This window comes from Cetorhinus maximus, chromosome 4 (genome assembly GCF_964194155.1).
Source record: "Cetorhinus maximus chromosome 4, sCetMax3.hap1.1, whole genome shotgun sequence".
In the NCBI taxonomy this organism is placed as follows: Eukaryota; Metazoa; Chordata; class Chondrichthyes; order Lamniformes; family Cetorhinidae; genus Cetorhinus; species Cetorhinus maximus.
The window spans coordinates 51,391,710-51,408,964 of NC_135882.1; the positions used below are offsets into that span (position 1 = coordinate 51,391,710).

The following is a 17,255-nucleotide window of genomic DNA, read 5'->3' on the forward strand; positions in this document are numbered from 1 at the left end:
GAAAGGAACTGAAGACAGCTGTTATAATCACTATTGGCCTCCAGTCAACCTTCTCTCTGAAGCAGAAGTAGTGGGATCAAGCCCCTCTCCAAAGCCTTGAGCATATAATCTAGGCTAGCACACCATTGGAGCAGTGAAGGAGTGCCACACTAACAGAGATGTTACCTTACAGCTGACATTAAACCAAAGTCCTATCTACCGTCTCAGGTGGATGTAAATGACCACATTGCACTATTTTAAAGAAAAGCAGGGGAGTTGTCCTTGCCAATATATAACCCTCAACCAACATCTCGAAAACAAATTATTTGTTCATTTATGTCATTGCTGTTTGCGGGATCTTGCTCTGTGAAAATTGGTTGTTGTATTACATTACAGCAGTGACTGCACTTCAAAATTGCTTAGTTAGTTGCAAAGTGCTTTGAGGTTGTGAAAGGTGCTACATAAATGCAAGTTCTTTTTTTGTTAATACCAGGCAGAATCTTTGGACAAATCATCAGCATTGCAGCAAATCCCCATGAGAAATAAGCATCACGATGCAATCCTGTGAGAAATCGGAGCATCACAACTAAACTCAGGGAGAAACGAGAGAACCGCTGTAGCCCTCTGGGAGGGAGAGAGAGGCTAGGAGAAATGGTGTGAATAACTAACGTGTAGTTTAAATGAACAAAAACAAAAATACCTGGAAAAACTCAGCAGGTCTGACAGCATCTGTGGAGAGGGATACAGTTGATGTTTCGAGTCCGTATGACCCTTCATCAGAACTAAGACATACAGAAATGAGATGAAATATAAACTGGTAGAGGAGGGTGGGACAGGAGAGCTCGTTAGGGGGCCAGTGATAGGTGGAGGCCAAGAAGAGACTGCCAAAGATGTCATAGACAAAAGGACACAGGGGTGTTGACGGTGGTGGGTAAAAGGATCCGTTGAACAGGGAGAGTTTAAATGGTTGTGAAAAATTCAGACACAATAACAATCAGTATTCCAAACTAGAACCTCGCAGTGAATCCAAATGAGAAATTACATTTCCAGTCAATCTCTGTAAAAGGGTGATTGCAAAAGAGTACAGGGAACAAGTACTGAAAATCATACAGCCATTTTCACGTGATTCATTAGCAGAAACAAGAAAGGTCATTCTGAGACTTTCAGTTTTGTTATGAAGAGGCTTTTTAAGGAAAAAGGATGATGATTCATGCTTTTGATACTTGTTGTGACAAGGCGGTTTTGTGAGCTGTATCAAGCAACATCTATGGGACTTCCTGAGCAGGGTGTTAAGGTCCCTCTACCTCCTTATCACTGTCGCTTATGCTGAGGCTGATCCACAGGCATAGAATAAAATAATACTTTCAGCACATGTACATTAAAAATCCCAACATAAAACCACTATTAATATTGCAGTATAAAGACAGCATAAAATGCTAACACATGAAAATAATGTTGGTTGATGTAGATTATTAATTTGCACTGTAATTTCCAAATTGGAGGATATAAATATACAAATGAGTAGCCCTTAAATAAAAGTTGAGATTAATCCCCCCTCCCTCAGAGTGTCAGATACTTCAAATGCACACCTCCCGCCCGCCCAAAAAAAAGTTCATGGCATGTTGATTAATGTCAGCTTGTCTGTTCTTTTCACAGATACTGTCTCATTTGCTGTGTGCTTTCAGCATTATCCTTTTGGTTTCAGGATTTACAGCATCTGCACTATGTTGTCTTATACCTTTAGATGGAAGAGCACCTGGTAACCGGGAATTTATTGCTCTGGACCAGGCCTGGCTGCATGCATATCTACATGACACCAATGACTACACTTCAACAAGAAGTCTTTGGAGCAAATTGGGCCAGAAAAGATGCCATGTTAATCTTTTTTTTAGACATTTTGCTTGCGATTAGTCAACTGTATTGATGGACGTGAAGGTTAGGACTGTATCACTCAGTTTGATTTAAATATTTAGATATGGATTATGGCATTTTTAAATAAATCAATGGCAAATGCTACTGCTGATCATTGCTCATCTTTACTATTTAACATTATCATAACAAGAGGGATGAGAAGTAATGAACTCAGAGGAGGAAGGTCCAGAGGCGCCTCCCCGAAACGGGGGAATTCCCATAGCAATCTCCCAGCCTTTAAACTCTCCACAGGTCGGGGCAGGATCCAGCGACGGCTTGACTGTGCAGCGCATCAAAGAGTAAATCCCAGGCAGCCAGATGGAGCTCAGAAAAGCGGTGAGTAGTAACTGGACGGAGTAAAGAGTGATGTACGAGCTAGAGATTACAGATGAATGTAGGGACCCCTGTTATTGGAAACTTAACAACTCCAAAAAAAAATTCTGATAGAATAAAATAGTGGAGACCTTGAATTGATGACTACTCGGGCTACGTGGAAGGACTTCCACTGTTTTCCCGTTAGTGATCCACGCTGTGGCACCGGACAATGAAGTTGGAATTCGGACAGGGCAGGTGCCTGTTGGTGCGCCAGTTAAATAGACAGGAAAGTGACCGACGACCAATCATGTCCAAAGTTCGAGTCATAGAGTTATACAGCGCAGAAACAGGCCCTTCGGCCCATCGTGTCCGTGCCGGCCATCAAGCACCTATCTATTCTAATCCCATTTTCCAGCACTTGTCCCGTAGCCCTGTATTTGTGATTGGTACATAGGAATATGATTGGTTGTCACACCAAAGGCAGAAATCTATCAAGGAGTTCAGGTATTATAATTTACTGAAATATGAGCAGCCTGTAATGATCCGGGAGATTACAGGTCTCTGATTGGCAAATGTATATACTCATTTTAACACGCCGGTACTATATTCGGTTTTTAATATGTTAACAGCTGTCTAAAAATAGCACACAAAAGAGAAAAAAAACAATGAACATCCATAGCCAAAGTACGCTGGTTTGAAAAGATATCCCAACGGCTTTGAAATCAGAAACCTCTCATTTATTTTTATTATTTTATTTTAATTAATTTTTAAAATGTTCCTATGTTATAATAGTTACTACACTTCCAAAAAATCGTATTCCAATGGCCGAGAAGCACTTTGAGATGTCTGGTGATCGTGAAAAGCCTTATATAAATGCAATACTTTTAGTTTTTACTTGCAAAACATGGTCGTCTTCCTTATACTATTTATAAAGCAGGTTTCTGAACTTTTAGCATGTACCTTTCTGTTGTCTGTTATCATAGAATTGTGATATGTGACCATATGTTGTCATAGAGATTCATGCTGGACTGGTTACTGTTAGATAAAAACAAAAAGCTAAAAGCTACTGCGGATGCTGGAAATCCAAAACAAAAACAGAATTACCTGGAAAAACTCAGCAGGTCTGGCAGCATCGGCGGAGAAGAAATCAGTTAACGTTTCGAGCCTTCAGAAGGGCCATGAAGGCTCGAAACGTTAACTGATTTCTTCTCCGCCGATGCTGCCAGACCTGCTGAGTTTTTCCAGGTAATTCTGTTTTTGTTTTGGTTACTGTTAGGACTATTTAAGAATAATTCGATGTTGTATTAACAAGGTGGCTGGTTGATACCCTAGAAACATGAATTCAATACGCTGTAAGACATCTTTTTTAATCCAAAATGTTCTTGCCTTCTCAAAGGTGACTTTAGTCAATGGACTGTTTTTTGAGATGAAGGGGCTCAAGATTAGCTCCTAGAATGGTCAGAAGTGTTGGTCTCCATTGCAGAGAATGGCACTATTTCAGCAAGCATGTGGCCTTTAGATCAGTGAAGTGGCACATAGGAAAGAACACCTTGGCCCAAATCTTCCAATATCCAGAGCAGCGAAACCTGGACTGAAGTTGGGAGATGCATGTCAGGACCCACAGGAGTCCTAAAGCACAGACATTCGCTATAATTACCCGGGAAGTTTAAACTTCCGAAGGGCTGATTTCCACTGCCCAGGGCCCTAACGTACATCTCCGAAACTAAGCTCAGGGCAGAGACTTGGACCAGATATGTGGGACTTACCTGGACACTTACCTGGAAATGTTACACCGGTTAATACCTGGTCTAACTCAATGATCAGCAAGTGTAGCTGAACTGAGGGCCACATCCCACTCCCAAATCATACCCCAGACCCAACTACCACCCTGACCTGACTACGACCCCTCGACCCATCCCCTCCCAACAAGATCCAACTTCCTCCCTGACCTGACCCCCCTCCCCAATCTGTCTATGCCCCCGACCTGACTACTACCCCGAACCGATTACCCCAACTTTGCTACCTCCACCCAGACCCCTCCCAACACAACCCGACTTCCCTGCCCTCCCAACCTGACCCACCCACCCATCTACACCCCCGACCTAACCCTCAATCCAACTACAACCCAACCTGAGCCATCTGCCCACCCAGACCTGACTACATCCCCGATCTGACTGGAGTCTCTCTCCCACCAACACCCCCAGGCCCGACTAACCCCCTGACCCAACCCTATTATCCACCTGAGTCGACCCTCCCCAACCTGATTACCCCTGATCCAACAGCCACCTCCGACCTGGCACTCACTGGCCAGACTGCTTGCTCCCATCCCACCACTTATTTACCCATCCACCTGCTCACTCACCCACCCACTGACCCATCTACCCATCTCCTCACTCACCCACCCACTGACCCATCTACCCACCTAATCGCTTACCCACCCACTGACCCATCCTCCCATCTCCTCACTCACCCACCCACTGACCCATCTACTCATCTTCTCACTCACCCACCCACTGACCCATCTACCCACCTACTCACTCGCCCACCCACTGACCCATCTACCCACCTACTCACTTGCCCACCCACTGACCCATCCACCCATCTCCTCACTCACCTACCCATTGACTCATCTACCCATCTCTTCACTCAGCCACCCGCTCATACACCAACACACCAAACCATTAACTCGCTGAAAGATTTGAGACCTCTAAAAGCTTACCTGAATATGGCAGCTAATGTCGTAAAAAGGGTGGTGTTTCCTCTCTTCACCTGCTTTCTCCAGCTCTTGTTGATCTTTCACAGGATTGGCTGCACTGATCCATTGTTGCTGCAGCCGGGATCGGAAATCCCAGCTGAAATAACACAATATGGTTGCGTGGTAGAGATCTTTGTGGCCAGCAGCAATGTGCGCAGCAGCGATGCTGATCTGAAGATCTGGGCCAATGTAATGACTATCATTTGAATGTATATTTGATAAATATTTTATAACTTTTTCAGACAGGCATTTGACAAGTCCCTTTGAAAATAAAGTATCCTTCCTGTGATTTTTCTCCCTCTTTAATTATATTTAACATTTTGGTTTATAATTTCAGTTGAAATGAACTTTGATTTACTAAATCATGCATGTTTCTCTCACTTCCTCTCTCCACAAATATATGTGTGTGTATATATATATAATTATATATTATATCTAGCCTTTATTCTATATATATACCTATATATATAGAATAAAGGCTATTTTAAACAAAAAGAAATTATTATTTATAATGTTAACCATGATTCCCTACAATTCCTTTTCTCCCTAAGCGAGAAATATTGAGGAAAATGTTCTGCTTGGAACATGCACTTCTGATGGGAGCTTTATCAACCACCACAGATATTGGGAAATTAATGATTTATGCAGTGAACAGGCAAGATTTGCCAAACTCAGAATGTCAACATCTAAATATTATAATAATTATATTAACAATTATCATGCAATCAAGGTTAGCAACCCACTTATGAAAGACAAGCAGAAAACCCTGTCTCAATATTTTTTTCCAGTACCAGGCAAGTTAAATTCTCAATGCACTACCTTGATATGTTTCTCATTTACTATGAAATGGTGACTTAACATCATAATTTGATTTAAAAAGTCACTTTAAATATAATAAAATATTTTTCTTATTATTAATACTTTATAAATTTTGAATATGGGGCTTTTTATATAACTCCCATGCCAGGATTGACTAAGTCTTCAACTAACCTACCCTTACATTGAAGAATTGCTTGCTGAATTCAATACTTCCCCATAACAGCATGGCTGACACAGGCCCCTAAATATGGGAGGAGTGAGAAACAGGAACTCCATGCTACTAAACCTAGAGTGCAACATGGCAGGGATTCCAGATGGCGGCTCAATGTATTTTAAAGGAATCTTTCTGTCCATCTGTTCCCTGAGGAGAAAATAAACCTTTTCATCATGTCAACCGCAGGTTCAGCCAGCAACCACTTCCACTCACTTGAAGAGAATCGGTTTCATTTTCATTCCTGAATACTAACAGAAAGCAGCCTGTCATTAAATAATATAGGAGAAGACAAATAAAGAACATGTTTTCTTCTGATATAATTGCATCTCCAGTATTGTGCCCTTATTTTATTTCTTTTAAACTGTTGGCAGTCCATAATTTGTTGCAGATGTGTCAGGTGGTCATGGATTGGAGCTGTTCACCACTGACCTCTCCCTTTCCCAAGACAGGCACATAATCTAGCCTTGGCAAGCAGGAAAACTTCTCTATCAGTGTTTTAAATGTAGGGCTACATTGATTGTCCAACTAGATACTGCTTCTATAATTGAAGTTAACCTTTCTTTCTCCCTAGTCATTGCTCAACTTGGTTATCGCCTTTGTTATTTATGCAAGTACAGAGAAATGCATAGCATCAGTACCTACTTTTCAATATGAAGACCGAACCTGTAGTCGCTGCCCTCCAGGACAATATATGAATGTGCCTTGTACGAAAGACCGTGATACCATTTGTGCACCCTGCTCAGCAAATCATTATACGCAGTTTTGGAATTACTTACAAAAATGTCAATACTGCAATAATTTCTGCAAAGAAGCTCAATACATTAAACATGAATGTAACGCGACTCACAACAGAGTGTGCGAATGCAAAGATGGATACTTCTGGAAATATGAATTTTGTATGAAGCAGAAAGTATGTCTTCCTGGATATGAAGTTAAAACTGCAGGTACCATGTGTTTTATTTTGTAATTTGCCTAGTTGAAATGTACATCTTTGTTTGCATTTTCAAACTTGAAAACTACTTAGAATTTAGAGCACAAAAAAGGCCGTTTGGCCCAACTGGTCCGTGCCACTGTTTATGCTCCAAACAAATGTCCTTACACTATACTTTATCTAACACTATCAATATATTCTTCTATTCCTTTCTCACTCCTGTATTCATCTACCTTCCCCTTAAAAGCATCTATGCTATACCCTACAATCACTCCATGTGGTAACAACTTCCACAGTCTAACCACTCTTTGGGTAAAGAAGTTTCTCCTGAATTTTTTATTGGATTTATTGATGACTACTTATGGCCTCTCATTTTGGCCTCCACCACATCTTTACTCGCTCCACCCTAACGAATCCCTTCATAATTTTCAAGACTCCATTCAGTCACCCCTCAACTTTCTCTTTTCAAGAGAAAAGAGCCCCAGCCGGTTCAGCCTTTTTTGTTAGTTATAACCTATCAGTTCTGGTATTGTCTTTGTAAATCTTATTTGCATAACTTATATTACACGCTTGGAGCATGTGATCACTCATAAATGGAAACTTTCTTTCCCCTTTGTTTTCATAGATCTGACTGCATAATAAAGATTTGAATGTATTCTGCTTCCAAAATGATGGCAGAAGTTTGTTAGTTTTATTGAATTTATAACTCCAATAGAAACAAATGGTTTTTTTTCCCCTTATGTTAGTCAACTTTGTGAGGTCTTTTATTTTTGTATGTATTTCTTTAAGCGGGATTCACTTATCTGTTTTCATTAACCAGGCACTCCATATACAGAAAGAGTTTGTGGGAAATGTGCTCGGGGTTACTTTTCATCAGTGAGTTCTGCCATCGCACAATGTAAGAGACACACAAACTGCACTGAACTGGGCTTAAAGCTGGACATCCTTGGCACTGCGTGGCATGATAATTTGTGCAGCCCCTGCCAGCCCCATGGCTCCAGAGGTATTTCAATAGATTTAAAAAAAATTAACCTGTGTAATTGAATGGAACATGTAAAACAGTTAAATTGTACCTCTCCAGGCTAAGCAACAAGCTCAGAAATAGCTTTGTATATTTATGTCAAACAAAGTTCACTATGAAGTATTTTTTGCCTTCATGTAATACAACAGTACACTGCTTTTAACTACATATTCAAGATCATAGACTATGCTAGTTCGTTGGGAAGGTAGGATCACCACATTGACACTATTTGAAGATCTCCAAATTAAATTACATAGAAGTGGAAAAAACCCTAGCATTATATTGAGTTTCTAACGTCAATAATTATATGTAGACTGCACGTCTGCTCTGAGCACCAAGGTGACCCTGTTCTTTTGTGAAAGCCACAAAGATGGTAACATCTGCTTAAGCAGGAAACAAGCTAACTTGTTTACCATTAATTCTCTTGTTAATGAAAATTTGACTTTAGGGAAAAATCATCTTCCAAGGACAAATTCCATGCTTTTTCTTCAAATGCTTGGGAAAGCATTTATAGCACCTCCAACCATCCACATTCAGAAGAATAGAGGTTCTGAGTATATAATCTGTATACTGCTGGAGAAGAGGGATGTGTTCATTTAGCAGTAGATTGAAATATGGTATACACAGGCACTCTCCTATTGATCTACTTTTTCAGGATGAAAACCAGGTCTTATATAGTACTCAAAATTTTAGGTCTGCCTATTCAATCTATAATACCGCTATTCTACTTTCACTACTTGTACTAGCGCTGACTCTCACTCTGAGAACGCTGTCATCAGTATTGTCTTCTGAGCATTAGTTTGGTGAATCTATAAATAACGTGTTGCAGAATTTCCTCTGAGCCCCTTTTCAAGCTCAGACTCAGTGCAACAAGACCAGTGTATGCCTGCACTGAAAGGCTTGAGGACCAATGGAAATTGGCCTTCAGGTCTCACCAACAAACTCAGTAGAAGCTGCTGGCACTGATCACACTTCTACAGGCAGCTTGCCATAATGATGAGATCAGTGTTAGGCTGCCTGCTTCGTGAGTTGCAGTCTTTGTGCAAGTTTGGGAGGAAAGAAAGATGCAGGGGGTCAAGAGTAACTCCTGCGGAGTTGAAGCAGCACTTCTGCTGGTGTCCTAGACTTCTGCTCCTCCTGGTTCTGCAGACAGGTATTAAAAAATAGAATAACTTGCTTTTCATTAACGGCTTCTTGGCCACTGGAGAATCATACACTACCCATCTGTGGCTAATTTCAGGAAAGGGCCCTTCAACAGGCATTAAATACCTGATTGAAAAGGCCTGATGCCTGGGAATAAGCATCCGCCTGAAAATGCCTAAAAATGGACCCCACAAATTTTCAGTGGGCCCAATTCCTATGCAGATTGGGCACAGGCAGCCCCATTGCAAAATTAGTATGCATTGAACAATGCAGGTTGCACACCACCAGCTACTTGCTGCCAAACTCTTTGAGCAACTGTTCTGGGGACCTAATGGCCATCTATGGGAAACAGCATATTCCTTTAAAGCTGCACTTAGCGCTGTAACGTTTGACAGCCTCTTGGAATGTGGTGCCTTCCCCTTTCTAATCTGCTTTTGGTGCAAAGATCACAATTTTGCTTTCATCATAGGACCATAAGACCATAAGACGTAGGAGCAGAAGTAGGCCACTTGGCCCATCAAGTCTGCTCCATCAATCAATGAGATCATGACTGATCTGATAATCCTCAACTCTACGTTCCTGCCTTTTCCTCACAACCCTTGATTCCCTTACTGATTAAAAATTGCTCAAACGGTTTTGTTTTAAGCTATTCAAGGCCTTTAGCTGCTTGCTTATTAAATGAGAAATGAAAGAGCGGCAGCTGAAAATCACTTCCGCCTTTTTTGTTGTGACTTTAAAGCAGTTGTGACTTTAGATATTTGTGATTCATTCCTGACCATCCATCATTTTCCATTAAATCATATCATTGCCACCAACGCTAGCTCTTTGACCAGAAAAAAATCCTAGAATAGCTGAGAATACATTGTGAGCTGTGACTCAACCAAAAGATGATAACAACTGTGCAAAACTGATTTTGTGACTTTGTAACTGGCTCCAAACTAACTGTTATTCTCAGCATGTGGACCTGGGAAAAGATTATATCTAAGCTTGCAGCTGAAATCAAACCTAAACGAAATTTGATTTAATTCTATGTTTCAGAAGGTATTACAGAGTGTGAACAGGCACTTTTTTACTTTGTGGCGCGACAAAAAATCGAGCAGCGGAAAGTGTTCAGTTTTGGGAAGGCACTCCTCAATGAGACCAGAAGAAGTGTGTTGGAAACATGGAATGACAAGCAGAAGCATCAGCAGATTATGCTTTTCCTGGACAAATGGAAGATGCAGCAGAAGGAAACCATAACCGCAGAAGCCTTGGTTAAAATTCTGAGGGCTGTCAAACTTAAAAAAGTTGCAAAAAAAGTGTCAAAAAAGTTCCTCAAAGATAAGGTCACTGCAGTGCAGAAAAATTGTGCTGTTTCAGTAAGTTAGTGGGCAGAGATGCTTTGAAAATATGAGTACAGCTCTGATCTAACTAATCTTTTTATAATTAAAGAAAGCTAGTTAAAACAAAACCCACAGTATTCATCGTTTTTCACAACCTTTTCCTGATTCACTGCCTTTCAAGCATCTTTGCATAATTAATTATCAGTGTGTTCTCACGCTTTCTTCATGGCAATGTCTCAGCCAATCAGAGTTGACTTGCCAACCAATTAGCATCCCTTTCTCCTGTACTATAAATGGTTGCGGTAGTTTGAAATTGGGCATTCTTGTCTTTGCCTTGATAAGTGCAAGATAAAAAATCTTCAACAACATGTCTCTCTTTTCAGTAATAGCTAAGCTTTTCTTAGCACATATGTATAAGAATTTAACAGATCCCACTGTAGTGATATTGAAGCATTCCTTCTTATACTCTTCAAAATGGTACAATTTATTTTTGTTTGGTAGTACAGAACTTGAGCATTGCTGAAAAAAGAATTTGAATTTGAACAAACCTGGGCAGTTAACTATTCCATGCTGCATTCTCTGTGGCAACGCCTCCACCAATGCCAACCAATTAGCACGCAGTATAAGTTGTTGTTCTCCCCTTAGAGTTGGTAATTTCTTGCGAGCTACCTTGATGAGTGCAGGATTAAAAGCTTTGATAGCATGTCTCTTTTTTTCAGCAATCCACAATCTGTTTTCATAGTTTGCATAATTGGGCACAAGTTTGTCAATAGCATTTCACCATCTAGATTTTACTATATTAAGGAATGTTTCTCGATTTTATGGTTTTATTCAGTATTCACCACACCAATAGAAAGTGTTTTTTATGCTTTGAAGATCGTTAGATGAGCCATGCTGTCCAAATCCTGTTGTATTCATGAGTGTTGCTTTTTCCATTTGTTACAAGTGTCCAATTTACTTTATTATGCTGATGTGCATAATCTGTATATTTCAATACAGTTTGTCCATTCTGTTCACAAATAACCAGATGTGTATTTTTAATCCTTATGTACTGTATAGTTCAACTGATTTTTTTACTGCTGTTGTGAGAACAGAGTACAGAAGATAATATTGGTACAGGGCTGAGAGGAAGGGACATCTAAATTTTAGTAGACATATATTAAATTGAAACTGGCTACATGTGTGGAACATAAATCCAAGCTATTGATAAGGTGGCCATTTTATAAAACAACTATAAATCATAACCTAAACATTTGGATCAGGTGCCGCCAAGATAGGAAAGAAGCATTCTGTAGCAAATATTTTGATTTTAAAAACTGGGTTTAGTCAGGAATTTCTGTGCAAATCTGGCATTTTGTTTCTTAAGCATTGGGACCTCAGACTCGGTTGGTTAAGGATTGAGGCAATTGATTTATAGCAAAAGCAGTAGCAGACAATCAACTACACTGTAAATTTGCAACAGGTACAGTTGTGCGGTGATCAGTAATTTAGAACACTAACGTGTCAACAGATCATGATGATTGTATATCAGGTCACAGCAATGCTTACTGTAAAAATGTCAGCCTGCTGACACAATTACCCATCAAATTTCTCTCTGAAAAGCCAAGAGCTTTAAGCAAAGAGGGACAAATTGTAGTAAATGAGCCCACAACAAGAGTAAGTAATTTAGTCAAAAGTCAAGAATGTTCTCAGCATTCCCCCTCCCACAAATCTCCTTCTGCCATGCAGCATTCCTTAGCTAAAAGGATACTGAACCAAACTCCTCCACAATGCTACTCCAGAGCTGACATTATGGAATGCAAAAGTACTCAGAGTGCCACCCATCATTTTCTTTCTGATGCACCCTCTAGTTTAACTCTGCATATCCTATGGCTGGTTAAGAGCGGAAATCTCAGCAGAGGGATAATATATAAAGATGAGATTTACATGCACTTTTCCTTCATTTGAAAACTACCTTTTCTATTATATCATTTGTGGGTCCTTATTTTGGTTAAGGTCTTTTGCAAGTGTAAAATAAACAAATTGAATTATTTCTAAAGAAACGTAATTTGCTTGTGCAGATTATACTATTTTCAATAGGCAACATAGGAGAAGCCAGAAATATAGTGGCCTTCTTCTATACACTCAGTAGGCATGTTTCACAAATTGGGTTCCATGTTTTTTAAAAGATAAAGTCAGGTAATGGATTCAGGAAGGCTTTATATCTGTAAAACTGAGAAACACTCCAGTGGGCTGTGAAAAATATGCACTCTAAAGTTCCCATATATAGCCAGATGTTTGAATGTTTAATAAGGAACTGGGATGAAAGACATCTTCTGATAATGGTTAATGGCTGCCTCAGTTATTTTCGTTTAGATGTGTTTTGCATTGAGAAAGCATTATGTTATAAAATGCATTATGTACCACTTTTAGAGACTACTAAAGTTGCCAGTATTATATGTTATGATATAAATACAAATGATATTCTTCAAAACATTAAAAGTCGTCAGCATTATATTTAACAATGTGAGTACAGACAATATCCAAAAAAGTACTTTTGAGTTTAATTGCACATCTACAAATGCACACAGTCACATTTAATTGTCAGTTTTAGTATCATGGACCAATCACAGGCTAAATATATGAAAAATTCAGACTTTAAGAGAATCTGATGGTATTCACAGAAACATAAAAAAATTACGGTACAGATGGGGATCATTTGACTCATCTTGCTTGTGTCAGCTAAAAAAGAGCTATCCAGCCTCATTCCACTTTCCAGCTCTTGATTTGGTTACAGAACTTCAAGTACATATTTAAGTGTTTTTTAAATGTGGTAAAGGTTTCTACCTCTACCACCCTTTCAGGCAATGAATTCCAGACCCTCACCACTTTCTGGTAAAAAAAATCTTCTCAACTCTCTGGATTAATCCTTCTGCCAATTACTTTAAATGCATGCCCCATGCATATTGACGTCTCTGCCTAGGGAAATATGTCCTTTCTATCCACTCTAGACCCCTAATCATTTTATATGCCTCATTCAAATTTCCCCTCTGCCTCCCCTGTTCCAAAGAAACAAACCCAGGCTACCCTATTTCCTCATTGCTAAATTTCTCCATTCCTGGCAAAGATCCTCATTAATCTATTCTGTGCCCTCTTTAGTACAATTAAATCCTGTAATGGATATCATATCAGCAGTAGATTACAGAGTCAGAGTCATAGAGTTATACAGCACAGAAACAGGCTCCTCGGTCCATCATGTCCGTGGCGGCCATCAAGAACTTATTTATTCTAATCCCATTTTCCAGCACTTGGTCCATAGCCCGATATGCCATGGCATTTCAAGTGCTCATCTAAATACTTCAATGCTGAGGGTTCCTACCTCTACCATCCCCTCAGGCCATGTGTTCCAGATTCCAACCACCCACTGGGTGAAAAAATTTTCCCTAAAATCCCCACTAAACCTCCTGCCCCTTACTTTAAATCCATGCCCCCTGGTTACTGACACCTCCGCGAAGGGAAAAGTTTCTTCCTATCCATCTTATCTATGCCCCTCATAATTTTGTATACCTCTATCAGGTCCCCCCTCAGCCTTCTCTGCTCTAAGGAAAACAACCCTAGCCTACCCCGTCTCTCTTCATAGCTGAAACGCTCCAGCCCAGGCAACATACTTGTGAATCTCCTCTGCACTCTCTCCAGTGCAATCACATTCTTCCTATAGTGTGGCGACCAGAAATGTACACAATACTCCAGTTGTGACCTGACTAGCGTTTTATACAGCTCCAACATAACCTCCCTGCTCTTACATTCTATGCCTCGGCTAATAAAGGCAACTTTCCCACATGCCTTCTTAACCACCTTATCTTACCTGTACTGCTGCCATCAGGGATCTATGGACATGTACACCAAGGTCCCTCTGATCCCCTGTACTTCCAAGGGTCCTACCATTCAACGTGTATTCCCTTGCCATGTTAGTCCTCCCAAAATGCATCACCTCACACTTTTCAGGATTAAATTCCATTTGCCACTGCTCTGCCCATCTTACCAGCCCATCTATATTGTCCTGTAATCTAAGGCTTTCCTCCTCACTATTTACGACACCACAAATTTTCATGTCATCTGCAAACTTACTGATCATACCTCCTACATTTACGTCTAAATCATTAATATACACTACAAACAGCAAGGGTCCCAACACCGATCCCTGTGGTACACTACTCGTCACAGGCTTCCAATCGCAAAAACAACCTTCGAGCATCACCTGCTGCCTCCTGCCACTAAGCCAATTTTGGATCCAATTTGCCAAATTTCCCTGGATCCCATGGGCTCTTACTTTCTTGACCATTCTCCCACGTGGGACCTTGTAAAAAGCCTTACTGAAGTCCATGTAGACTACATCAACTGCACTACCCTCATCTACACAACTAGTCACCTCCTTGAAAAATTCAATCAAGTTTGTTAGACATGGGCCAGGATTTTATTTATGGCGGGCTAGCTGGGCGGGAGCAGGGACGGGTGGGTGCGGAGCCAATCGCCGACCGCAGTTGGCTCCATGCTGCCATTTTCCTGAGATCAGCGGGAAGGGGCGGGTGGCGGGAGGCCAATGAACATCAGGTCCAATGTCGACCCGGCGGCCTATTCAGAAACGGCACAGGCGGCCTTCCAAAGGCTGCCACTGATGTCAGACAGGAGGATGTCAGATAGCGCTCTCGGAGAGCAGGCCAGGCGGGAGGAGGCAGGTCGGCGGGGCAGTCGGCCCCGAAGTTTTCAGATGAGTGCCTCACTGCCCTCCTCAAGGAGGTGGCAGCACGCTGTGAGATCCTTGTGCCAAGGGACGGGAGGAGGAGGCTTCCCCCACATAACAAAACGTGCCTGGGAGGAGGTGGCAGAACAGGTCCGCTCCCACGATGTGGTAAGACGCACTTGGGTGCAGTACCACAAGTGGTTTAATGACCTCTTGCGATCGGGAAGGGTGAGTACCGTGTTGGCATGGATCACTTAGCACAACAGTTAGGTTGACCCCCCTGCCCCCCGCCAACTCAGAATGTTCTGTTCACACAAGCAAGTAGCAGTAAGTTTAGAAACTAAAGTACTAACAACTCGCATTAATGAGTCCATTCACCCTCTTATCCCGCCCGTGGATGAGGTTTTTAAAAATGTGGCCTACCCGTTGTGCCCGTGCGGCACATTGAAAATCGCACGGGCTGCAAAAAATCGTTGTCAATTGCTTCCTCATGGGCCTTACTGGCTCGTTAATTAATGACGGGCACGCCTCAGAACTCATAGCGCGCCCGTCTTCTGAAATATTGCGACGGTGCGCAGTGACATCGGATCGCATGCCTGACGTCATCGCGCGTCATTTTACATGTCGGTGTGTTGGGCCCAGCCCCGCTCGCTGACCTGAAAATTCTGGCCATGATCTCCCACTGACGAAAGCCATGCTGACTATGCCTGGTTAATCCCTGGCTCTCCAAGTGGAGATTAATCCTGTCCCTCAGAATTTTTTCCGATAGTTTCCCTACCATTGAAATTAGACTCACTGGCCTGTAATTACTTGGTTTATCCCTACTACCCTTCTTGAATAATAGTACCACATTCACTGTCCTCCAGTCCTCTGGCACCTCTCCTGTGGCCAGAGAGGATTTGAAAATTAGAGCCCCTGCAATCTCCTCCCTTGCCTCACATAGCAGCCTGGGATACATCTCATCTAGACCTGGGGATTTATCCATTTTTACGCCTGCTAAAACTCTTAATATCTCCTCCCTTTCAATGCTAATTTGTTCAAGTATATCACAGGCCCCTCTCTGATTTCTACACCTACATCGTCCTTCTCCATAGTGAACACAGGTGAAAAGTTATCATTCAAAACCTCACCTACAACCTCCGGCTCCACGCACAGATTGCCACTTTGGTCCCTAATGGGCCCTACTCTTCTCTGGTTATCCTCTTGCCCTTAATGTATTTATAAAATGCCTTGGGATTTTCCTTTATCTTGCCTGCCAGTGTTTTTTCATGCCCCCTCTTCACTCTCCTAATTACTTTTTTTTAAGTACTCCCCTACACTTTCTATACTCCTCTAGGTCTTCCTCTGTTTTCAGCCCTCTGTATCTGCCATAAGCCTTCTTCTTTTTCCTTATCCAACCTTCTATCTCCCTTGACAACCAGGTTTCCCTGGACTTGTTGGTCCTACCCCTCACCTTTACGGGAACATGTCAGCCCTGAACACTCACTATTCCCTTTTTGAATGACTCTCACTGGTCTGATGTAGACTTTCCTACAAGTAGCTGCTCCCAGTCCACTTTGGCCAGATCCTGTCTTGTCATATTGAAATCGGCCTTCCCCCAATTCAGGACTTTTATTTCCGGTCCACCTTTGTCCTTTTGCATTACTACCATAAATCTTACAGAGTTATGGTCACTATCCCTGAAATGCTCCCCCACTGGCACTTCTGCCCCTTGCCTGGCTTCATTCCCTAATATTAGGTCCAGTGCCGCCCTTTCTCTTGTAGGGCTTTCTATGTGCTGGCTCAAAAAGCTCTCTTGGATGCACTTTAAGAATTCTGCCCCCTTTAAGCCTTTCACGCCAAGACTATCTCAGTTAATATTGGGGAAGTTGAAATACCATACTATTAATACCCTATTAATTTTATACTTCTCTGAGATTTACCTACAGATCTGCTCCTCTATCTCCCCCTGACTGCTTGGAGACCTATAGTACACTCCCAGATAAGTGATTGCCCCATTTTTGTTTTTAAGTTCTACTCATATGGCCTCATTTGAGGAACCTTCTAAGATACCATCCCTCCTTACTGCAGTAATTAACTCCTTGATCAATAATGCAATGTCACCTCCTCTTTTACACCCTTCCCT

The 17,255-nt window shown here is 41.5% G+C and overlaps 1 protein-coding gene across 1 annotated transcript; it reads left to right on the forward strand.

The window, feature by feature from the left end:
- The first annotated feature begins 2,083 nt into the window (after positions 1-2,083).
- LOC144679615 (tumor necrosis factor receptor superfamily member 6B-like) lies at positions 2,084-12,891 on the forward strand. Its single transcript, XM_078540182.1, has 4 exons — positions 2,084-2,226; positions 6,565-6,937; positions 7,745-7,927; positions 10,127-12,891. The coding sequence occupies exons 1-4, from the start codon at positions 2,209-2,211 to the stop codon at positions 10,453-10,455; spliced, it is 903 nt and encodes a 300-aa protein (XP_078396308.1). The 5' UTR covers positions 2,084-2,208; the 3' UTR covers positions 10,456-12,891.
- Positions 12,892-17,255: the final 4,364 nt, after the last annotated feature.